The following is a 25,071-nucleotide window of genomic DNA, read 5'->3' as shown; positions in this document are numbered from 1 at the left end:
CCTATGTCCATTGGATAATAATATAGCTACAGGCAAATATTCATCTAATCACACTTAACTGGATAAATGTATGCAAGTATGTATACGCATTGTATGCAACGTATGCAGCAAGTACAATATAACTCGTGTATCAACGTTTAATTCCTATTTCTTAATCATTCAGTGCGAGCCTGTTGTTGCCGCCATTGAGCACGTTTTTCCGGCAAGTTGACGGCAAGAAAATGGCTCACTTTGAACCACCACAGATTCAGGACAACCCAACAGGATGGGGTCCTTGTCAGGTCCCCGACCAATTTAAAGATATGCCCTATCAACCGTTTTCAAAGGATGTTCGACTGGGAAAGGTGATCATGTTTATTTGCGACCATATGTTTTAGTCAGTAAACGCCAATATGGGAGGGAATGAGTTTAATTGCTCGTGAATTTGCATGTATGCGAGGATTAATATGTGAGTTGAAGTTGCAGAATCGTTTGTATATGACCGTAATAATTTGTTGGTGTCAATACTTATAAAATAACGAAGTTAAGAAGGCTTACATTGGTAAATGCACTGCAATACAGTCTGTTAAATATAGGAATGAGTAAGTTGCATTGACAGTTGCATTTTTATCAAGGATAGTGCAATTATTCTAGTTATCATCTGATGTCATATTGTTATTGTATGAACACATGTCACATAGACATAATTATCATGACGTCATTATTCCTTAAGGAAACGTTTAAAATATGGTATGAAATAGGTGACAGATGATTTCACTTTCGGCAATTACACCATATTGTCTATAAACACAACATGCACAATCACAGATATTAGTTTCTACTTGTACCTTCAGGCTTTGAACACCACGGTATATTATGCTAACATTGCAGACTGTATTATATGCTGTAAAACGAATGAATAGTTTTTCAGTTAGGATCTGTAGGCGTTGTGACAGGAACTGCCCAAATCATTCATACATAATCATACACAGATATTTTCACACAAAAAATGGCTGATCCTTTCAGACGAAATATAGCTGACCTATACACTGATTGGTTGACTAGAAAACACCTATTGTCACTTTCTTTGTTGGGTAAACTGTACACACATTGAAGTTATCAGTTGGCTTAATTTGTACAGAGATATGGATAAATACCCCTACCCAGTGTCATTATGTGCACATATGCATGGTATGATGATGAACTTTGACTTGATGCTGAAGAACTTTTGTTTATTGTTATAGGTATCTGACTGGACTGGAGCAACATATCAAGACAAAAGATATCTCGGTAAGACATGATTTGTTAGAGAACCTGTTTGTTTTTTCTGTGTAGGTTTGAAACACCAGACATAACCATATTTTACCTATCACTTTCCTATCTACATGATATATAAAAATAAAATAGAAATAAGCATAATAAAGCAATGTTTAGCTCATATTTCGACCTTTCATATCCTTATGAAATCAAGTATCATTTTCCCCCAAAAATGTTATCAGTCTGACTGACAATAAATTTATGTCAATTTTGCTTCAGGCAAGTACTCTTCAGCATTTGGGGGTGGAAGCCAGTATGCATATTACCACGATGAAGATGAGTCTAGCTACCAGCTGGTGGATACTGCACGTGTGCAGCGACCGATGTACCAGAGAGGACGAAGGCTGTTCCAACAGGTAGTAGATACAAAATATACCTATACTATAAACATGATAAAAGTATATCGACATTTCTTTTGGTCAAAGTGTTTTTCAAGGAATTGCAAGTAAATGCATATGGTCACTTTCAATGGTATATAATTGTTCCTTGGAGTGCCTCTTGGTAATGTTTGAACTTAAAACTTTTAAGGGCTGATTTACTGACATTGATTACCATGATTAGCTTTATACAAATGTTATAAGCGTTGTATCTCCATAGTGTATCCTGTCAGTACCGTGTAATGATGACAGCAGGGGTCCGGAAAATTTAAAATCCCAATCGGACATTTACATTTATGCCACGCCCCCTTCAAACAGCGTGTTTTAGTACGACTTTTTACACACAAATTACAAGTTGTTACGTATTTATAATATGATGAATTATGAATTGTTTCAATTTAAATTGTTTAATTCACCGGACAATTAATAACAAATAATATCATTTTAGATATATATGGTAAACTACGTTTGTTTCTGTTATAATAACGATCTGTCAACGTTGTGAACGGTATAATTAATATTCATGAGTCTGCTCAAGTGTACGCGTTGTAACATTTGGATCGAGACTATTATCCCATATTTGGTTATCACGTGACCTCATGGGAAAAGGGTTTTTTTTAAACCTAAACATTATTTAAAAACAAGACAGATAATATAATCATAAATCCTAAACTATCGTTGATAGCAATAGTTATTTGAATACTTTTTCATCTGTACTTAATTATTGACCATAAAAAAATTTGATATCGATCGTCACAGAAAGCAAAATGGCGGTCAATCGAGATTCAATATACAAGTAGCTACTGAAAACAATAAAATCTGCAAATCCTCATTGAATGTCAAACAGAGTGAAAGTCGTTAGCCACGACTTACAAAATGATCATTCAGACTTTGAGGGTTTGGCAGATCCGCTCGACTGATCTGCATCGGTCGACTGGCTGTCGTCACGCTTTCGCTTCTTGTCTGAGGTTACGTATCGTAGCATTGTGAGGATAATGAGGTACATTGATGATGCAAGGTATTTATGTCCAGTTGTAAACACATTTTACTCAAATTAACAAGATGTTCTCAGTAATTAATCCTCGATTAATCAGTGTCATCTCAGTTTATTGCCTATTACAGTGATTGACCGATTGGACTATCATTGTAGGTACGATGTATTTACAGCAATCAAAACAAACAAAGCTTGTAGATAATCTTCATTGTGTTACAACTGCAGACAGAAACTGCTCAGTCCTAACTGTTGATCATGTCCGGTCAAAATTTAAGAATGTCCGGACAATACTTTTTAAAATGTCCGGACAGAAAAATTTAAATGTCCGGTAAGCAATATTTTAAACCGGACATTTGAGATTCCCAATCGGACATGTCCGGCGCATATGACGGTTTCCGGACCCCTGGATGACAGCATTAACATGTTTTATATCTGATTTGGATAGAATTCTACCTTCCACAATAGTAAGTATAAACATGCTCCTTTTACATGTTACTTAAATTTGCACATGAATTCCTCAGAGAAATGGTAGAAAACTATACCAAAGTACTCTTGCCTTAGTATAGTAAGCCATCGTTAGGTCTTTTCTGTGCTTGTGATAAACAACCATTTTGAATATTTTGTTTAGAACAAACAGCGACGGGAGCGAGAACGTCGCCAACAGCAGAACCAGGCCAATCTCCAAGTGTTGTCCAAGACCCAGAAGAATAGAGAGCGGTCAGTAGATGTTGTGCCCTTTTTTGTTTAACACTGCAGGAAGTAATATTCCAGCAATATGAAAGCGGTCTGTAAATAATCACAGCTGAACCAAACGGTCCAGTGATTGACATGAGTATTGATCCACGCAATTGGGATAGATGACATGCAGTATACCAAGTCCCCGAGCCTGTCAAGTTAATCCATTTGGTTGTCTCTTACAACAAGCATAGGTTGTCTCTTACTACAAGCATAGGTTGCTGGAGAACACTTAAAAGGATCGGGTAGTCAAGCTGGCTGACTTGATGGATGCATGTTATCACATTTCAGTTGTGTCGATCGATGTTCATGACGTCAGTCACTAGATTGTCTGATCCAGACTGGATTATTTACAGACCACCATCATAGAGCTGGAATGGTGCTGAGTGCAGCATTAAATAACAAACAAAAGGTTGAAAAGTTGAACACTTGGGCAGTGTGTGCTGTCTTGTGGTTTAGGCTTGTGCTCATCACACACACCCAGGTTAGATTCCCCACATTGTTACCGTGTGTTGAACCCAGTTTCAGTGTTGTTCACCATGATATAGTTGGAATATAACAATGAACAGCAGAAAGAAACCACACTGACTCACTTAGACAGTTACACAAACTCATGACATTACAAGCAGTTTTGGCTGTCAAAGCCTTGTTCTACAAATCAATCTTAGCTCTAAGACCAAGTTTCATTGACTTTTCATCCTTGTGTCGTTATACTAAAATCGCTTTGTGTAATTTGAAAGCCAAAGTATTTCTTTGGAGTAGGTATTTTATGACAGATTTGTGATTAGTTACCTTAATGTATGTGGTATGGGTGACCAGCTGTATAACCTGCCATTGTGTTGTCGCTGTGTGAATCCCTATTTCTAGAAGAGGCATGAAACCCTACCTGTTGACTCATGTTTGACTTTTCCTTCCCTTCAGTGATCGCCAGAGGCTGCTGAAGAAGTGGCAGAAGCAGTTTGGTAAACAGATGCAGGAGAACAGACAGAAGGTAATTCATCATCTCCTTTGACTGCTCGATGATAAGATGATAAAACTCACACATGCACACACCCAACCAACATATATAAACAAACATGGGGTATGAAGACAGAAACTTGACCAAAGACTGAGCGTTGATCTCACTGTTGGTTGACAATTTTATGTAAACTGATTGAAACGTGTTCTTTGTTAGATGCTTGTATAATTGACTTGTCAAATCTCTACATGTTGTCTTTTACAGACGCCCCTGAAGCATCGCGACGCGTCAGTCCAGGTGCGAGACGATTGGACAGTAGTGGAGGAGATGGACTTTCCACGACTAACTAAACTCAATCTGCCTCAAATAGATGATAAGAATGACTTGTAAGTTGTCCATACATTTCCTTTATTCAAAAGATTTCTTGAAAAATATCTTTTTTTGAAACTTATCGTATCTCATGGTATTCATTTCTCCTTCTTTCGATCCTATGTGGAAACATGCTTGAACTCAAGTTTCGATTTCTAAAACCAATTCACCCAAACACATTCCAGCATCACCATGGTCACTGCCCAAAACAATGGGTCACCAACTGTAATCCTGTGCATAGCAATCTACACAACCTGATCACCTGACTATCCATGCCACATCATTCTCTTTCTCATCAACACCACGTGAGAGAATATATGTAGTTATTGTGGGGGAGATCTTCCTCTACTTTATGTCAACATCTATGGCAGTCTTTGAAGACCATTTTGAAAACCTGTAGAAAATGCATACATACTTATTCCTTAGCGGATCCACATGATCGTCTGTCAATCTCCCCTCCCCCCTCCCTCCCTTTGAGATGATTTAGTATGAAATATGAAGTTCCGTCATATCGCAGACCACAGTCTCCTGTCTTACATCGATGCCTCGTCTTCGCCCTCCCCTTCACCTACTGAAAGGGTGAGTAAAGATAGCTTACGCTCTTCTGACAGGGATTGACTTACAGGGGATCGACATTCTGCAGATCTACATCAATCTCAGAAGGCTGACAAGATGCAGAATGCCCTGCATCAAGATTGACATTGTACTGATGAAGACTGTCGTTCTTATTCTTCAGATCAATCCTAAATTCTAGTGCGAGATTAATCAATCTCTATAGGCGACTCAGATCACCATCGACGACAGGATCGATCTTGGTCTTCCAACCCACAACGACATGGCTATCATAATTCGTCTGTGGATCTACGTCTACATGATTATAGCTGGGATCGCTACCCTTCCCTTATGGAACGATACCGTCACATGACCCTCTATCCTTCGGCATCGCCAGGCTGTCATGCATTGATACCCACCTTATTCAGACTACAGCACTGTATCTGAATACCGTCGCTATGTGTCACCCAGGGCCCGACATCAGGACCACATTCGATACACAGATCGACATCGACTTCCATATCCCTCTCCTGGCTGTTTAATGGCTCGATATCAGTGCCAATATTCTAAGGATCGACATCGATACTCATAGCCTTCGGATCGACACTGGAAACGACATCGATACCCTCCGTTTATGGATCGCAAAGGGGAGCCCACTCCTCGGGGTTGGCCCCAACATCAATATTGGATGTCAATGTCAGGAATGTCACCAACTTTCAGAGATTTATAACCTGCCTCTTCTATTGTCAAGCGTTTCAAGGCTTTGCATTGACATTTATAGAAGAATCAACGTGATATTGTTGGAATAGTGATGAGTGCAGCGTTAACTCTGGCAGTTAGGAAGGGTTCGGACAGTTTACATTGGTATCACCGTCCCTTACCTACTTCACGGTTTCACCAGACTTTCATCAGCATTCGTTCAATCTGTTCAAGAAGATTGCCAGCATATTAATGTTAAAGATTTGGAATATTACCCTGCTCAAGATGAACAATGGTAAGAATGAAGATGTGCTGGATTGTGCGCCAAATTGTTCCTCATGCTATCAACATAGATTCGAGGATTTCGTCATTTTCCAACTTACTTACATGCATCAAATTTCTTAAAGATTATCTTGCACCAGTCACGTCACACATTCTACAGGGAAGTAACTGCCTCTACACCATTATTCTTCAGAATTCGCAACAACACTTCGTCTATCTACCATACAGTTCCATCTTCCCGAGGCATGTGAGTTAACTGACTATAAAAGTCCAGTTACCACCCTTGCCGAACTAGGCTGGTATTATGGAGTTACATTTTGGCTTGACTAAAGAGTCTATGCATAGTCCAATCAAAATCGTGCACCAAAATCGAAAGTGTCATGCAGATTTCGGTTGACTGCAGGATTTGCAAAGCATGTGCACCGCCAACTCGTTAACAGATATTTTCTAAATCCTTTCATGTTTTTAATCAAGGTGCTCCCGTGATTTGATGAACTTAGCGATGTAAGACTCGTTTTATCACAATATAGATCTTGATTATCGAGCAGATCGTCTTGACTGGGCGACACCGTTTTGTTTGAAGCAAATGCAAGTGATACGAGAGGTTGAATCTGATTGGTCAATAGGAGAGGCATTGAAAGGACATAACTCGTAATAGCCACTGGTTGCGCTACGATCGAGCCCAGGAATTCTGGGACTTGGCTGGGACTTCATTGCAAAGAATCAGCTTCCGGGACAGCCAGACCATTTGTTTACCATCTGGTCATGGGCATCAATCTTCATCCCTTATGCCAGGTTCAAGTGCTCCGCATCTACTTTAGCCAGCCCATCAGAAACTCTTCATTTCACTTTCTACGGCACACCACAGTCTGTTTGGCTCCGTTCAACTATCCTGCAAGCCTTCGTTGGATTGCCTCCTGTCCACATCCATAAGAGACTAGAGCCGTCGCCTCTACCATGGCCTGGGGTGGTCGGGTAGCCTAGTGGTTAAAGCCTTCGCGCGTCACGCCGTCACAGTTGACAGCTGCCCATCAGCAGAGATTGACGATACCGTACCTGCTCCTGCAGCCCAGTACTCTGTATCCTGCAGCCCAGTACTCCGTATCCTGCAGCCCAGTACTCTGTATCCTGCAGCCCAGTACTCTGTATCCTGCAGCCCAGTACTCTGTATCCTGCAGCCCAGTACTCCGTATCCTGCAGCCCAGTACTCCGTATCCTGCAGCCCAGTACTCTGTATCCTGCAGCCCAGTACTCTGTATCCTGCAGCCCAGTACTCTGTATCCTGCAGCCCAGTACTCCGTATCCTGCAGCCCAGTACTCCGTATCCTGCAGCCCAGTACTCCGTATCCTGCAGCCCAGTACTCCGTATCCTGCAGCCCAGTACTCCGTATCCTGCAGCCTAGTACTCTGTATCCTGCAGCCCAGTACTCCGTATCCTGTACATACAGAATAATGATTAGAACATGCTTCCTTTGTTATCAATATTCGGGTTCCCAGACTGAGTACTCAGTGAAGGGTGATGTACCTCGGGTTTTCAACATAGAAGTCGTTGCAAGGCGCGGATGTTTCGACTGTGTCCCAAACCTTTACTTGCCCATCTCTGCCATGTGCACATGCCTCAGTACTGCTTTGATGATCCTCTTGTGGATGTTGTCACTCACTGGGCGTGATTGATAGCTTTGTCGAAGCGTTGAGATGCCAAGCTCCCTCACCCTATGGTCTGTTGGAGATAGAGGTGTGGTCTGTCTTGTGGAACTCATTGGCTGGAGACCCCTTCTGATTCGGTTACTAGTCTCTATTCACAGCTACGCAGTCATTCATGTAACGATCTGAAAACATGTGACGCATGTTATATCCAATCTGATGTTGTTATGTCCGACTAACGTAAAGGAGTCACATCGCCTGTTCTACCCTCTCACAAGTTCTTGTCTTTTGCAGCATATGTGTGTATCACTGATTAGGATTACAGTGACCCATTGTTTTGGGTGGTGACCATGGTGATTAGTAGTGGGACAATACACCGATGCAACGGTGGATCATGTTTTTTTACTTCTCGATACAAGTATAGATCACGGTCGCACACAAAGTTGAAAGTATGACTTCTTACCTTAAATCTATTCTTTAATGAGTGTTACACCCAACACTAATTACAAGTGAAAATGAATAGTGAAAACGTACATATTTTCATCCATTGCGCCATACTTGACTCTGCCAACAGTAAATAGTTAGTGTGCCAGGTATTAGACATCCTGTCAATGAAAAGGATGGCTTACACACCACAGATAAGAGCACATACAAGTATCGTGATACAAACCAGATCGTGAGCAAGGTATCGTGATATGTATCGTGATATGTATCGAATCGCACAGTTGGTGTATCGTCCCAGCCATAATGGTAATGCGGGCATGTGTTCAGGTGAATTGTTTTTAGAAGCTGGAAATGTTTGTGCAAGCACCTTTCCACAAAGGATCGAAAGAAGGAGAATAGTGTGAGGTGGGATCAGTATTATAGATATACAATTTAATGTATCATCTACAGTATTTCATAACAAGTTAAGGGATTAGAGGAAACCTTATGATTTAAGCCTCCACATGGTACAGTGAACATGTAAACTCTAACATCATGATTGACTGCAGTAATCAGTCTTCAGCAACCCATGCTTGTATGAGGCCACTTACATGATCAGGACCCTTGAAGATCCAGGGTAGAATAGGTCTTCAGCAACCAATGCTTGCCGTCAAAGGCAACTATGCTTGTTGTAAGAGGCGTCTTAACGGGATTGGGTGGTCAGGCTCGCTGACTTGGTTGACATATGTCATCGTATCCCAATTGTGTGGATTATGCTCATGATATCAATCACTGGATTGTCTGGTCCAGATTCCATTATCTACAGACTGCCATCATATAGCTGGCATACATTGATCAATAATGCATATCATCGTTTCCCAATTGAGTAGATTAATGCTCATGATGTCACTCACTTGATTGTCTGGTCAAGACTTGATTATTTACAGACTGCCTCGTATAGCTGGAATATTGCTGAGTGCAGTGTTAAGCAACAAACAAACAAGAAAGTAATCACTAGGTAGAGTTATTCATGGTGTATTTCCCTGCTAGAGTGAAGTGTGGAGGCATGGAGTACTATGACAAGACGTACGACCGAGTGACCACGAAGAACGAGAAGAGGCTGAAGAGGATCAATCGTATTTTCCACAAAGTGACAACCACCGACGATCCCATCATCAGACAGGTATGATTCTGTGAACTCCTAGGCTAGTGGTTGGTGGGAAGTAGGGTAGCCTAGTGGTTAAAGCACTCCACCTGGAATATTGTGGAATAGAGTGCGTCAGTAAACAACAAACATGTAAAACAATTATGATTCTTTCTGTTTTTATGTCAGTACAAGATATACAATGTAGCAATAAGCCAACAATTATTGACAATGTATCAGCTGATTACATTACCCTTAAACTGCGGGGGGCACGGGTGGCCCAGTCTATGGCGCCGCGATTCTCTGTGCAGAATTGCGCCCCTTGGGCACCCAAGAAACCTATGATTGTGGGTTCGAATCCCGGTTCGCCCCGAATATGTTTCAAGGTTTGTCAGCACCATCTCATGCTCGTGGGTTTCACTGAAGTGGTAAACGTCTGAGACCTGCATCACTATGGGCTTTCCTCCCACATTAAGCTTACAAGCCACGATATAACTTGAATACTGTTAAAAGTGGCGTTAAACCCAACTCACTCACTCACCTAAAACTGCTGAAGTTTATTTGCATTGTGACCTGTCTATTCCAGCTTGCTAAGACACAAGGCAATGTGTTTGCTACAGACGCCATTCTGGCAACACTCATGTGCTGCACCCGGTCCGTGTACTCCTGGGATATCATCGTGCAACGGGTGGGGAACAAGCTGTTTTTTGACAAGCGAGATGACTCTGAGTTTGACTTGTTGACTGTGAGTGAGACTGCGACCGAGCCTCCCCAGGACGAAGGAAACAGCATCAACTCCCCACGCAACCTGGCTCTCGAAGCTACCTTCATCAACCATAACTTCTCACAACAAGTTTTAAAAATGGCAAGTCAATATCTTGACATGTTAGCATGTTCACGTACCCCAACGACATGGCTCATTGATGACAGTATCGATCACTGGACCAGACTTGATTGTTTCACCATCACATAGCTGGAATATTGCTGAGAGCAGCATGATATTACAAACTAAACAAAAACTTACACTACCACTTACCTTGTTTAGGAATGAAAGGTTCCAAAGACTTAATATTGGTGATTAAAGTGATTGTGGGGCGGTCAGGTAGCCTAGTGGTTAAAGCGTTCACTCGTCACGCCAAAGACCCGGGTTCAATTCCCGACATGGGTACAATGTGTAAAGCCAATTTCTGGTATCCCCCCACTGTGATATTGCTGGAATATTGCTGAAAGCGGCATAAAACTATACTCACTCACTCACTCACTTTAAGTGATTGTAATCCTAATTCTCGTCCTGAAATAATTACACTGGCTTTATACCATGTATACTACTGAAGTTTGTGAGTTTTGGCACCATGGCTGCTATAAGACTGCCCTGATTTTGGAGATCATACACATATACATCATGCAATGTCCTGTCCTTTTCTTACGTTGTGTTTTTACAACTGTTGCAATCGCTCTGTCATCATGCTTATGGAAATTACAACGCAAAAGAAGATGTACCAAAACTTTCAATTTCTAAATATTTGTTATATTTTGATCAGACGTGTAATAGTAGTTGGTAAAGTTTTCTACCCTGTAACCATGTTAACTGTCCTAATTATTAACTGATTAGTCATTCAATCTCCCCAGCTCTAAGCAATATGGCCACAGTTAACTTATCTGAGATTAGTAACAAGCTGTAAGGACTAGTAACGTTTCTCTCAAAATGTATTTATACTGTATGACACTTTGTGGCCAGGTTGAATTCACTCCAGGCGTCTAACTCTAATGATGCTTGTCTTGACTTGTAGGGAGAAGAAAAATACAACTTCGAAAAGAAGAACCCATTTATCCAAGGTGAAGACGACAGTGAAGTGGCGTCCGTTGGGTACAGGTATGTTAGCTGGGCCTGCTTCATAGACAAGTCTTCATGTTGTATGATACTGTGGCTAAAAGGAGTAAACATTGTAACAGGTTAAAATCCTGTGCATTATTTAATCTTTTGATGTAGAAAAACATACCTTGTCCAGTTGCCTTCAATAAGAATTCTTATGTATACAGATTTTCAAATATTGATGTTGAAATATGTACTTCCAATTAGGTTTATTCACGATGGTGAATAGCTGACAAATAGTTACCGCATCATACATCAATATGCATGAAAAGGGGCACAATTCGCTGTGAAGAGTTGTGTCCCTTAGGCATGCCAGGATCTGTTGCTAATGGGTTTGAATCCTGTTTGTGACTTCATTGTGGATTTTCTTCCTATGTTAGATTACACTGGGATTACTGAGTGTTCAAACCAGAATTTAATACTATCTCAAATGTAAGGTTACATATAAATTTAACAAATGTTGCTGTCTGCTTTGATATTAAAATTTCTCTTTCTGATTAAATCCTCCTTGGGGCACTTATTGCATTTTCCTTGCTCAAGAAAATCTACATGACATAGTTGTAACCATTTTCCTTAATAAAAAATGTTACCACACAAAAAACTTCGTTTTTGTATGATATACGACCACCCTTACGGGGCCTCACCACCAACGGCGCCTCACGCCAGGGGGAGCAACTCTCACCCAAATCACTTTCCTTATGTCATCTGTAAGAGACAGACGTGTTGATTTTTCACACAAGACAAAATAAGAGAAATCTATCGTTCGACAAGAACCATGGCTGACCAAACTGTATGTATGGTACATTTCTTTCATTGCAAAGGCGTAATACCTCGCATTGTGAAGTTATAGAGTTGTAATTGACGCCACGTGCACGGTACCTTTGAATTCAAATGGCCGTAATGGCGTCCATATTGTAGTCCCACGGGCTGATACATGTAACACCAAGGCCATTAAGAAACGGCTTGGGGTTTTGTTATATCATACAGCATTGGACTACAATTTTTTCCTTTACAAAACCCAAGGTGGTGTGTTAATTTATAAACTACACTTACCTTTTTTACGGGTTTTACACCTTAGCGCGTAACACGCCCCTTTGGTGTTATAGTTAAACTACGACATTGGCTATTAGTATCGCGTTACAAATCGCATTCTACATTACGCCTTTGCTTCTAGTTTCACAATTTATGCACGTATTTTTCCGATCTTTATATCGCACTGATACACGTTAATACCCTTCCCGCCCACCTCAGAAATTACGGTCTTGTTTACAAAGACCTTCAAACTGTGTACGGGTTGTTCTAAGACAGGCACGAACGCTGCCTGATATGTCTGGCGGAGGACATTGCCTTTACCCCCCAAAAGAGACAAGTTGACTTGTTCCACTTTAAAGAGGTCTATAAAGGCGGGGTTAGATATCAGATCTACTAAGACATCCCCCCCCCCCCCCCTCCCCATCTAAAAAGGGTAAAAAACCTGCCGAGATTGTCTCCCCCGCTCCCTCTCCGGGGGCCGGGGGGATAAGGCTGGAGGGTCCCCGTAGTAAGCACTGCACCCTCTCCTGCACTGTCTTTGGCAGACTGTTCTGCGTTACTTAAGTCGCCGATGGCGTCGATGATGGAGGAGGTGAAGTCTCGGCTCCGGAGGAGCTACGGGCTGAGCCTTCCCCGTTGTCGGCGCCGGACGCGGCTTCGAGATCTGTGTTATGCCCGGCGTCGGCCGAGGCAGGCCACTTGATCTCGGGGACGATCCGAGACCGGGCTTCGGCTCCGGCTCGAGGTCGCTCCCCAGCGGAGGGGTGGCGGGCGCCGGCCCGTGCACTACCGACGCACAATTTTCCCTAGCGGAGCCAGACGCCTCTTCCGAGGCCGAGGCTTTCACTAGTGGATTCGTAGCCCGGAGCCAGGGGGGTTCCCTTTGTCTCGGGGACGATCCGAGACCGAGCTTCGGCTCCGGCTCGAGGTCGCTCCCAAGCGTAGTGGAGGCGGGCGCCGGCCCGTGCACCACCGACGCACAATTTTCCCTAGCGGAGCCAGACGCCTCTTCCGAGGCCGAGGCTTCCACTAGTGGATACCTGCCCCGGAGCAAGGTTGGTTCCCTTTGTCTCGGGGACGATCCGAGACCGAGCTTCGGCTCTGGCTCGCGGTCGATCCCCAGCGTAGTGGTGGCGGGCGCCGGCTAGGCCCGTGCACTACCGACGCACAACTTTCCCTAGCGGAGCCAGACGCCTCTTCCGAGGCCGAGGCTTCCACTAGTGGATACCTAGCCCGGTGCCAGGTGGGTTCCCTTGAACCTCCGGCACCTCGGCACCGGGACTCGGCACCGGGACTCGGCATCGGGCCGGGTGCAGAGGCACGTGCGGGACAGGATTGTCCAGGTACTGCCTCAGGTGGCTGCGCCCATGCCAGAGTCGGAGACACCCAACTTGACTAAGGTCAAGCAGGGCCGGCTGTTGCCCCCCCTTTCCCGCGTGCGGTGCGGAGTTGAAGGCTGCTTACATATGCTTCGAGGAGCAATATCATAATGCATGCCAACAGCTCCGTGTGTCCGTACACTCCGCGTATCTGTCGGCTGTACAGAGGGAGTTAGCGGGAGAGGGGCCGGTCGACTCTTCGGAGTTGGCCGCGCAACTAACGGAAGTTCAGTTATCTTACGCGGGACGCTATTCGTAGCTGTGCCTCGCAGATGATGTGCGCTGTTATGGGCATGCGCAGGCGGTGGATGTCGGTATCTAAATACTCGACTTACACATGCCAAGACTTACTTGCTTTGCCGTATAAGAGGGTGCCACCCTCTTCCCTGGGGCTCAGCAGGTGGTCCGAGAGGCCGCTCAATGGTATACTTCCATCAAAGACTCATGAGGCCATGTTGGAGGTACTAAGCGTTAAAACCGCGTAAGCGGGCCTCTCCAATTGTCCCCCCCCCCTACGCTAACGCACGGGTCAGACGTCCACACCTGCTTGGAAGCCGCCGCTTCCTTCAGGTATAAGGGCGCCGGGAGGAGCAAGAGAGGCACGGGCCGGGGCAAGGCAGCTGGTCGAGACCAACAGCTTATTCGCGGGGCTGGGAACGATGGGTTCCCATTAGCGCCCGAAGAGCCCCGGGTGAACCCACAGTCGCAAGTTATCGAACTGCCGACAGCCGGGGTTCACTGCCTCCAGCCGGATGTCCCCGTAGGCGGCCGACTGGCTCTATTCCTGAAGGAATCGGAGACAGTTACATCACAATCCCCAGACCCCGTCCATTTTAAGGGATGGCCATTTGCCTCGGTGGAAACATCATCCGCCCCTCCCCTTCTCCGGGATAAAGCACACTCCGGTGCCTGCTACCCGAGAGAAGGCGGAATTCCTCCGTGCCGAGGTCGACGCACTTATGAAAGCTGCGATCGAACCGGGTCCCGAGGGACAGGAAAGCGAGGGCTTCTACTCGACTTGTTTCCTAGTCACCAAACAGTGATCTCACCTGTCGAGACAGGAGAATGGCTAACGTCAATAGACTTAAATACGCCTATCTCCACATACCAATACACCCCGAGTTCAAGAAATACCTGAGGTTTTCTTTCGACGGGAGGTGTTATCAGTTCAGGGTTCTACCATTCGGGATCTTCACGGCCCCGAGGGTGTTCACCAAGCTGATGTTGAGTCCCGCCCAAGTGGCCAGGTCAAAAGGTCGGTTCTGCCATCCGTACCTCGACGACTGGTTACTAAGAGCTCTATCGCAATCCCTGAGTCAGATAGCTACACAACAAGTGATAGATATTCTGATCACGCTAGGGTGGATGGTCAGTCTCAAGAAGTCAGATCTGAGCCCCACTCAGAATCTAGTCTTCCTAGTGGCTAATTTCAACACGGTGAGAGGACGTGTATCTCTGTCACAAGATATCAAGTCCCTTAAGCGCAAGTCACACTGCTCGTACATAGCTCCAGTTACTGGACAACATGGCGGCGACAGTGGATTTGGCAGTTCCTACTATAGTGCGACTCTCACGATATCAGGGTGCTACCTGTTTATCTCCCGGGGGTGGACAATGTCCGTACGGACGCTCTGTCTCGCTGGATCCGAGCTCCTCACGAGTGGAGGCTCGACCCGGGGATATTCGGGATTTTCTCCCTGTTATACAGGCCGTTACAGGTGGATCTGTTTGCGTCTGTGATGAATTACCAGACACCAACGTTCTGCTCCCGAGTCCACGACCCGAGGTCGGTGGCACCGGACGCCTTCCAGCTAGATTGGACGGACAGAATTCTGTGGGCATTCCCCCCAGTACCTCTGATTTCCAAGGTCCTGTCTCAGCTAAGCACTCAGCCTGCGCGACTAATTGTGCTCCTGGCACCTCTTTAGTCGGCGCAGAGTGGGTTTCAAGTAATACTCAGGTTTCTGTGTCAGCCTCCTGTTATATTACCTTTATGACCGGACCTCCTATCCCAGAACGGGGCCCTCCACCCGAATCCCAGGATTCAATGGGGGGCTTAGCCACTGTCAGGAATCGCCTCCAGAAGAGCGGTATTCCTGCACGAGTTGCAGACACAATACTGGCTTCGCGGAGAGATTCGACAAACGTTCAGTACGATAGATAGGCCTGCTATGCGCCCTGGTGTGTCGATAGAGGGATTGCAGATTTTTTTTGATTTTTTTTTTTTTTCTGCAGATCTCGTATCCGTGATTGAGTTTCTCCAGTCGCGACTAGATGACGGCCTGGCCGCATCAACAGTCCGGGGTTACTCTACAGCTATCGCAGCTTTTCACGTCACTGTCGATGGGGCACTTCTGGGTGCACACCCATTAGTGCAGCGCTTTTTAGCAGGTGTGGACAGGATCCGACCGCCAGTCCGGCGGATCAGTCCCCCTTGGGACTTGTCAATCATTCTCGATTGGCTGTCCGGTCCTTCCTTTCGGGATATGTCGTCTCTCTCTCTTCAGCTGTTGAGCTGGGAGACGGCGTTCCTTGTGGTGGTAACGTCCGGCAGACGGGTAGGCGACATTCGTGTTATGTCAGCCGATCCCGAAATAACTGTCTTCCATGCGGTCGATAAATATCACCGGGACAGTCAGTTTTCGACTACCGGACTCTTACCGTCAAAGGGTCGCACACGCTTCCTCGTGAACGGCTCCTATTGAGCTACCTGCTCTTTCACAGCCTTCCTCGTCGGGGACCACTGCAAGACATGCTCATGTCTTGGATGTCCGCACGACTCTTAAGGCCTATATCAGCAGAAATATTGGTGTCCGTAAGGATAACCAACTATTTTGCTGTTACGGCGGTAGGAAGGTTGGCTCACCTGCGAGTAAACAATCTATCTCGAGGTGGATAGTTTTAACCATTTGTACAGCGTATACGCTTACAGGCAGGGACCCCCCTACCAGGTTGAAGGCTCATTAGGTTAGAGCAGTGGCTGCGTCAAAAGCGTACGCCGCGGCTCTGCACATTGAGCAGATCTGCTCCGCGGCTATTTGGAGCCAGCCGAGCACGATTCATCAAACCTTACCAACTCGACAAACACTCAAGCGAGCGTACTCGGTTTGGTCAGTCAGTTCTCCGAACGGGGCAAAGTTCTAATCTCTATCCGATTGAGCATTCGAGATTTTAGACAGTCCTCCGGTTATACTGCTCGGTAATGGTCCGGGTTTTATCTTCTGCGGTCGATAAATATCAGTCCTTACTACACGATAATACTCGTATTTTGCGCACGCGCTCCTTCGATCCACGGGGACCCTCTGGCCTAGCTCAGCGCTGGTTATGGTCTCTCGTGATCTATGCCCCTATATCACTTGTTCAAAAAAAGTGTGGGGGTGGGAGGTGTTTCGAGTTCTCAACTTATGACAAGCCGCGAAAACAGGCTTTATCATAATATATGGTCGACCACGCCCTGTCTCTAGCCCCCGCCTTTCGACGGTGGTGCCTCACGATAAGGTTGGTTCCATTTATTGAACTCAATATTTTATTCTGTTGAATAATCAAATACGATGTATTTATTTACGCCTGTTGCTGACGGATGCCACTTCCTAGATTATCTTTGGGAGTCTGTCCTGATGCAATAAGTGCCCCAAGGAGGATTTAATCAGAAAGAGAATTTTACAAACCTGAAGAGGTTATGAATTCTCTGATGAAATCCTCCTTGGGGCACGGCCACCCACCTCCCCACATTCCGTCAGCATTTGACATATGGAAAGTGATTTGGGTGAGAGTTGCTCCCCCTGGCGTGAGGCGCCGTTGGTGGTGAGGCCCCGTAAGGGTGGTCGTATATCATACAAAAACGAAGTTTTTTGTGTGGTAACATTTTTTATTAAGGAAAATGGTTACAACTATGTCATGTAGATTTTCTTGAGCAAGGAAAATGCAATAAGTGCCCCAAGGAGGATTTCATCAGAGAATTCATAACCTCTTCAGGTTTGTAAAAATTTTCTACATTAAAAATCTAATGATTCATGAAACGTTGTACTTACCCCCAACCTCCACCCCACCCCCACACGACAGTAACAAAATGAAATCAGGGATTTACTTAGACCTACTCACAGGACGATATTCGGCCCCAAGTTTGCAGCAAATGTCAGTAAAGAATCGCAGACTACAAAAATTCCCAATTCAGGTGATTATAGTCAAATAATCATGATAATGTTGTAGGGGTGATTTGTATTTGCACTGAATGACAAGACCAATAGATAGAATGAGGCTTTTATCTTTAGTTTTATGTTGTTGCATTGAAAATTAGAACTTCAAACAAATCCCATTTTGAACAAATATTTACAAAATAACAAGGTTTATTGCTAATTTGGCTGCCAAAGGCATTTAATTGGGATCCTACATAAATCCCTGAGAGAATAGTGGAAAGTCATGTCTCTAGCCTTTGATAGCTTTTCTTCTTCAGGTACAGGAAATGGGATTTAGGGAATGACATTACGTTGATAGCACGGTGTGAGCATGACGCCATCATGTATGGGCCGAATGGAGAGCTTCAGTACATCAATGTGAAGTCCCTGAACGAGTGGGACGCCAGAGTGAGTACCAGTATTGATCCTAGCAGTTAGGTGTCAGTTCGGACATTGTACTTGCCTGTCACAAGGATGTACAGTGTTCCCTTGCTATTGCGCTCTTCAATATAGCACTAACTCGGTTATAGCACACGGTAAATTTACTTGCATTTTCAATAAACTCAAATTTTCCAATGACGCAATGTTTTCCCCCATCTCAGAAAACATTATCAGTTGATCACCGAGATCACGTAAAACCCGGAAATACCAGTCAACAAATCCGAACTGAAGAACACAATTTGATCTTGTTATTATAATATTTGGTAATAAAAAAAATGTTCATTGTTTATCTGGACTAATGTTTGCAATATATTTTTTTAATAATCCCCCCGCTCAACAAAGTTGGCAGGGGATATAGAAACAGGCTCCATCCATACATCCGTCCGTCACGTTGTTTCCGGAGCATAAACCGTTCAATATTTTTTCATAAAACTTTGCAGGTCTGTCAGGTACATGCTGAACTGGTGCCTTTTGCTATTTAGAAATTTTAGAAATTTTAGAAATTTTTATTTTTTACGTTTCCATGGCAACAGGATGGACTTAGGTTCCAAACTTACATCCAGGGATCAAGATTACCTTGTGTATTTACATCCAGGGATTAAGATTACCTTGTGTATTTTCTCGTAAACTAAGCTGGAAACAGCAATCAGCTGTACACACGTTTTCTTGGAATCGACCGGTGATTCGGTCAAGACACACCCATTGATATAACTTTACAGGATTTTAATGCAATGATCAGCAAAAATTGTATCTGAAACTATTTTTTTTATCAGGAATAATATATTCCAATGTCTTGTTAATTTAGTTGCATCTTTTACTAAATATATTTGAAATAATTATAACCCTAAGTGAAGCAGCTGATCGCGATTGCCAGCTATTATTTTTCACATGGAACCAGTTTGACCAGTCACCATTGAGGCTCCCGCGCATGTGATTGCGAGAACTATGCGTTGACATAGAATCGTCAAACTATAACAAATATGAATTTTAACAAGTATGGCATTTATGATATATGTATCCATTCTCTGTCAACTAAAGTTCGTTTCAAGGCGTCATTAGCGGGAATCTGACCGTTGTTACTGTTAATAACTGTGAGTTGTGCAATTTTCTGATCGCTTCACACATGATTTCGCCGAAATTAATTGAAACAATATTAAAAGGAATTTCTAATAAAATTATTAGTGTTACAAACATAAGTCCCGATATACATTGAACACTTTTTATAGCCAGACTGTGTAATTACATGATCAATTTGCGTACTTCAGTATGGATTTGTTGACATGGTATTTCCAGTGTTACATGCTCATGGAGGAAAAAAACATCAAAACTCCTTGCGTGTATGATGCGCACCCCCTTCTACACAGCTGTGTTTTTTTGGGGAAAAAGTGCGCACTATACACAAGAAAATACAATAGTTAAAAATATCAGCTGTTCAAAGTTTATCTAGCATTGAAATTTGTTTGTTTGTTGTTTAACGCCGCACTCAGCAATATTCCAGCTATATGACTGCGGTTTGTAAACAATCGAGTTTGGACCAGACAATCCTGTGCTTGATATCACGAGCATCGATCTATGCAATTGGGATACGATGATATGCGTCAATCAAGTCAGCGAGCCTGACCACCCAATCCCGTTAGTTGCCTCTTATGACAAGCATGGGTTGCTGAAGACCAATTCTAACCCGGAATCTTCACAGGACTTGAAATTTGTGGACAACTGTTCCATTCTCATGGACTCACTAACCTGTATTTCAGTATTCTGGCGGTGTGGATTGGCGGAGCAGGCTGGACAACCAGCGGGGTGCTGTGTTGGCCACAGAGCTCAAAAACAACAGCTGTAAGCTGGCAAAATGGACAGTCTCAGCCCTCCTGGCAGGGTCAGACCAGCTCAAGTTCGGGTGAGTAACTCGTACAGCCCCTTTATGTGTCTGACCTGGTTGTCTGAAACTAGATTAGGGGTAGCTTAGTTAATAAAGTGTTCACTTTACATGCCAAAGCCCGGGTTCTGTTCCCCACATATGTAAAGCCTATTTCCAGTGTCCCCTCTGTGACATAGCTGGAATATTGCTAACAGTGTCATAAAACTACACTCACTCACTCACTCACTCACTCACTCACTCACTCACTCACTCACTCACTCACTCACTCACTCACTCACTCACTCACTCACTCACTCACTCACTCACTCACTCACTCACTCACTCAAAGTAGGTCCTCATTGTCATGTATACAGTGCCAGACTCCTGGATATTGGGCGACGATGGTTTGTCCCCATTCTACAATGGAATGGTTAGTTCTGAACCTTTTTACCATGTTGGCATCAGTTATTTGTGGTGTGGCATTCATCTTTTCTTTTGAGTATGTCATTGTTATGAAGGAATAGTTGTTCCATATACATACAGTTGTATCTATTTCCCAAGCGGCATATGTATGTTCATGTTTCCGGTAAACAACAATCACATTGAAATCAAATCTTAGTTCTAGCTAACGCTAAACGAAGATCTGAGGACGGGTCACGTCAGAACAAACTTTCAACCAATCATAGCTTCTCTTACCAGATCGGGAAAGTGACTGTCAGAAAGTGTTTTCTAATCATGCAACCTTGAAAAGGTTAATATGGGTTATTCCGAACAACGTTACAGCTGTATGACTGCATCCGTCAAAATCATCATCTATCTCTCGCTAGAATGGGATAAATATTTTGCCAAGCCCGTGGGAAGTACTGCCTTAAATCTAGGCCATCTATTTCACATTCCAGAATGTTGTTTTCTTCAGGTTTCAAATTTTGAGTTGATATTTTTCTAGCGTAGTCTGGAATGGGATTCACCACTTTGAAACTAGTGCAGTAAAGCTTGAGAATGCTGTTTTCTGATTGACCAGTGTCGACTTATTGTTAATCGTTTCATTGGTTGGTCAAAGTTCACGACGTGACCTTTTAGGAATGTCCTCAGATCTTTCTTTAGCGGTAGTGAGAATGAAGATTTGATTTTATTGAGGTTGTGCAAAGAATGTATTGCCAAGCATACCCGGATACGGTTGCCAGGGCGAAACCTGTGGCATAACATACCTATCTTTTCCTTTCAGGTATGTATCGAGACTTCAGTTGAAAGATTCAGCCAAACATGTTCTTCTGGGAACCCAGCAATTCAAGCCTATTGAGTTTGCTAGCCAGATCAACCTGAATATGGATAACGCCTGGGGTATTCTGCGCTGCATCATTGACACCTGCATGAAGCTGAAGGAGGGCAAGTACCTCATCATGAAGGACCCCAACAAGGTTGGTTGTTTGTTGGTTTGTTTAACACTGCACTCATCAATATTCCATCTGTATGACGGCGCTCTGTAAATAATTGAGTCTGGACCAGACAATCCAGGGATCTACATCATGAGCATCAATCCAAGCAATTGGGATACAATGACATGCAAGAACCAAGTCAGCGAGTCTGACCACCGAGTCACGTTAGTTGCATCTTACAACAAGGTCCGTGAGGGGGACGGAGGCTACTGCTGCCACCATTGTCTCTCGCAATAAGCATTTGTTTTTGTTTGTTTTTTAATGCCACACTCGGCAATATTCCAGCTATATGATGGTGGTCTGTAAAATATTGAGTCTGGACCAGACAATCCTATGACTGATATCATGAGCATCTATCCATGCTATTGGGACTACCAAAAAATTAAATGTGAAAAATAAAATGAAAAGCAGAGGTGTTTTTTCTCTCATTACACCAAACAGAAATATCATTACATTATATGTTTAAAAAAACAATCATTTTCTCTTTGCTATTAGTATAAATAATTGTTAATAATCATGATATTCAGTGAAATGTAAAAATGTCTGACCTCATGATGGCTTAATGGTTTGAAAACCATCATTGAAAATTCATAAGTTACAGAGTTATGGCCCTTGTAATTCTTGAGGAGGCTGCAGGGATCGTGGCTTTGTTTTGATTGATTCTGGCACAGAGTGTCTGACTTCTTCAACTCATATAACTTGTATCTTTTGGACCCCACTAAGCAGTTTGTTCCTTTTGTATAGGTTGAGATAAATTTATTTTGCCCTTAAGTCATAAGTCTGTGATGAGGTATTGAGCAAAGACAATGATAGGGCTAAAATCACTGTGTGACAGGCCACTGCTTTCTCTGGTCATATTGGTAATCAGACTACTACCCTACAAGCCAAATCACAACATGACTGAAAAAGTTTTGTACATCAGTTCGGATTGTGAGAAACGTATTTGTGAAGTGTAAGTAGTTTATCAGCTTGTCAGACCCTGTAATTGGATTGTGAAGTGTGACAATCCATGATGTGTTTGCTGCTACTGATCAATTGTAATTTAACACAACGCATCAGAATTGAGGAGGTAAGCTCCTTTGTGCAAAGTGTCAGCTTAAGTAAGCAGTATTTTTTATCAGTGTACTTCAGAACTTGTCAGGCTCAAATTAATCAGTAAAAACCTTTCATACATGTCCTTCAGTGATTGAATTCTGTGAGTATGCTGTGTGAATCTAGACAGACTTTTGGATTAACATGAATTAAAAATGAAACACTTTTAAGAACCCAAAGTTCATTTCAAAGTGTAATGCATGATTTTGGTTTTGTTGTGTTTAATTCCTGCAATCATTCTGATGATGTTTGACAGCTCCATGGGGATCCTTTTACCAAAGTCGTAGATGTGTAAAAGATATATCAGCCTTGGGTTTTCCTCCCGCAGTGAACGGACATCATGTGATGTTAATCAAAAATCAATCACAGCACCTTTAAACCAGTCTCACTCACTTTCACTTTGCCAGCATCTTTGGCTGGACAACAGGGGGCCAGATAATGGGAGACAACCCTGAGATCACTATTCCGATTTTGTTGCATCCTTTTGAGTGTTTGACTTTGACCCAAATGGTCTGGGACGTTGCTGCTTATAACCACCATGACACGATTGTTTCCAGGTTTCCAGGAATAAAGCGGGAATAATGCAGACTTGTGTAAAATAACCAGCAATACTATTTTGGATTTTTTCTTTCAGCCTGTGATTCGAATCTATGATATACCAGACAACACTTTTGAATCTGATGAAGATGATGATGATGATTCGTCTGATGATGAGGAAGAGAGTGAATCTGATGGTAAGACTCCCTCTTCCCCCAACACACACACACACCCCACAAAACTGTAATGGGAATTATTAGTTTGTGATCAAGTTGAGTTTTTTGTAGCAATGTGTTAGCCATGTCCATACAGTTAGACCTGATTGTATGCAGCGAGTGTGTGAATGTTCCTTGCTTCGTCCATTTTTGCATTTTCTTAACATTCACCTGGCAACAAGCTTTGTTTTAACTAGTTCATGTATTGCCGAAAGCTATTAATGTTAAAGGCTTTGGACTATAGGTGTAAAAAGTATTTTGGAAAAATTGATCTTGATCTATCTGTTTTAAACAAAGTTGTGTTAGTTTTGTGTCATAAGTTTGTTTATTTTTTCCAGAAAATGTGGACAAATGAGCTGCAGTCAAGTGCTATGCTGATCTACAATGCCTGCCATCTTGGGCGTCTTGTTGACATTGCTTGGACTTGTTTGGGATATTTAAGTATGCTAGGAGAAAGGACGTGGACATCTTTACAGTTTGAAGACAACTTAAATCCAAAACCTATGCCATCATCTTGTACATTATGTTTGGATTGTCTGAGAATGAATGCTGAACTAGTGATTGTGGTCTGTTGCAATATTTGTAATTGCTATGGTCATATAGCCAAGTTATGGTAATATCTATACAATTATAAGAAATTGTTATGAAAAATTGAAAAGCAACGTTGTCACATACTTAAGAAAATTGTTGCAAGATAAGTTTGTTATGATCAGTTAGTGTATATTTCCTCTTGTTAACTCTGCCCACCATATTACACTGTCTGGGACGTGGGCCGTTATGTCTTGGAAAGGAAAGGCAACATGCAATGTATTGAAAATGTTATCGTAAACTGAAAATCAAATCCAAACTACAATTCTTAATTTTTTGTGTCTGTTATTTTGGAATACACATCTTGTAGGTCTTTTATGTTGGGGGAAAATATTAAGAAAATGAATAAATGAAATATGTCTTAAAGAAATAAACTATTTGAAAATTTTGCTCTGTTTCTCATTTCATTGGCACAAAACACTTTGTTTTGTTTGTTGTTTAACGCCGCACTCAGAATTATTTCAGCTATGTGACTGCTGTCTGTAAATAATCGAGTCTGGACCAGCCAATGTGATTGATGTCATGAGCATCAATCCAAGCAATTGTGATACGATGACATGTATCAACCAAATCAGCCAGCCTGACCACCCGATCCCGTTAGTTGCCTCTTACGACAAGCATAGTTGCCTTTTACGGCAAGCATGGGTTGCTGAAGACCTATTCTACCCCATCTTCCCGAGGCAAAAGAGTTAACTGACTATAAAAGTCCAGTTTCCACCCTCGCCAAACTAGGCTGGAATTCCTGGGCTCGATCGTAGCGCCACCAGTGGCTATTACGAGTTATGTCCCTTCTAAGCCTCTCCTATGGACCAATCAGATTCCACCTCTCGTATCACTTGCATTTGCTTCAAACAAGATTGCGGTGCCCAGTCGAGACGATCTGATCGATAATCAAGATCTATATTGTTGATAAAACGGGTCTTACATCACGAGGTGCATCAAATCACGTGAGCACCTTGATTAAAAACATGA

The 25,071-nt window shown here is 43.1% G+C and overlaps 1 protein-coding gene across 1 annotated transcript; it reads left to right on the top strand.

Annotated features, from left to right (window-relative positions):
* The first annotated feature begins 163 nt into the window (after positions 1 to 163).
* On the top strand, positions 164 to 24,454 carry LOC139468573 (eukaryotic translation initiation factor 3 subunit D-like). The gene is made up of 14 exons (XM_071250636.1): positions 164 to 344; positions 1,224 to 1,269; positions 1,516 to 1,652; positions 3,296 to 3,384; positions 4,324 to 4,393; positions 4,625 to 4,746; positions 9,380 to 9,512; positions 10,060 to 10,338; positions 11,264 to 11,346; positions 18,211 to 18,340; positions 20,128 to 20,270; positions 21,457 to 21,649; positions 23,394 to 23,493; positions 23,850 to 24,454. Exons 1-14 carry the CDS (start codon positions 222 to 224, stop codon positions 23,864 to 23,866), a joined length of 1,665 nt encoding a protein of 554 aa, XP_071106737.1. The 5' UTR covers positions 164 to 221; the 3' UTR covers positions 23,867 to 24,454.
* Positions 24,455 to 25,071: the final 617 nt, after the last annotated feature.

The sequence above is a fragment of the Haliotis cracherodii genome, unplaced genomic scaffold (genome assembly GCF_022045235.1).
Source record: "Haliotis cracherodii isolate W230 unplaced genomic scaffold, xgHalCrac1.p SCAF_2, whole genome shotgun sequence".
Classification (NCBI taxonomy): domain Eukaryota; kingdom Metazoa; phylum Mollusca; class Gastropoda; order Lepetellida; family Haliotidae; genus Haliotis; species Haliotis cracherodii.
The sequence above is the reverse complement of the archived record's forward strand: the minus strand, read 5'-3'. Positions and strand labels throughout refer to the sequence as shown.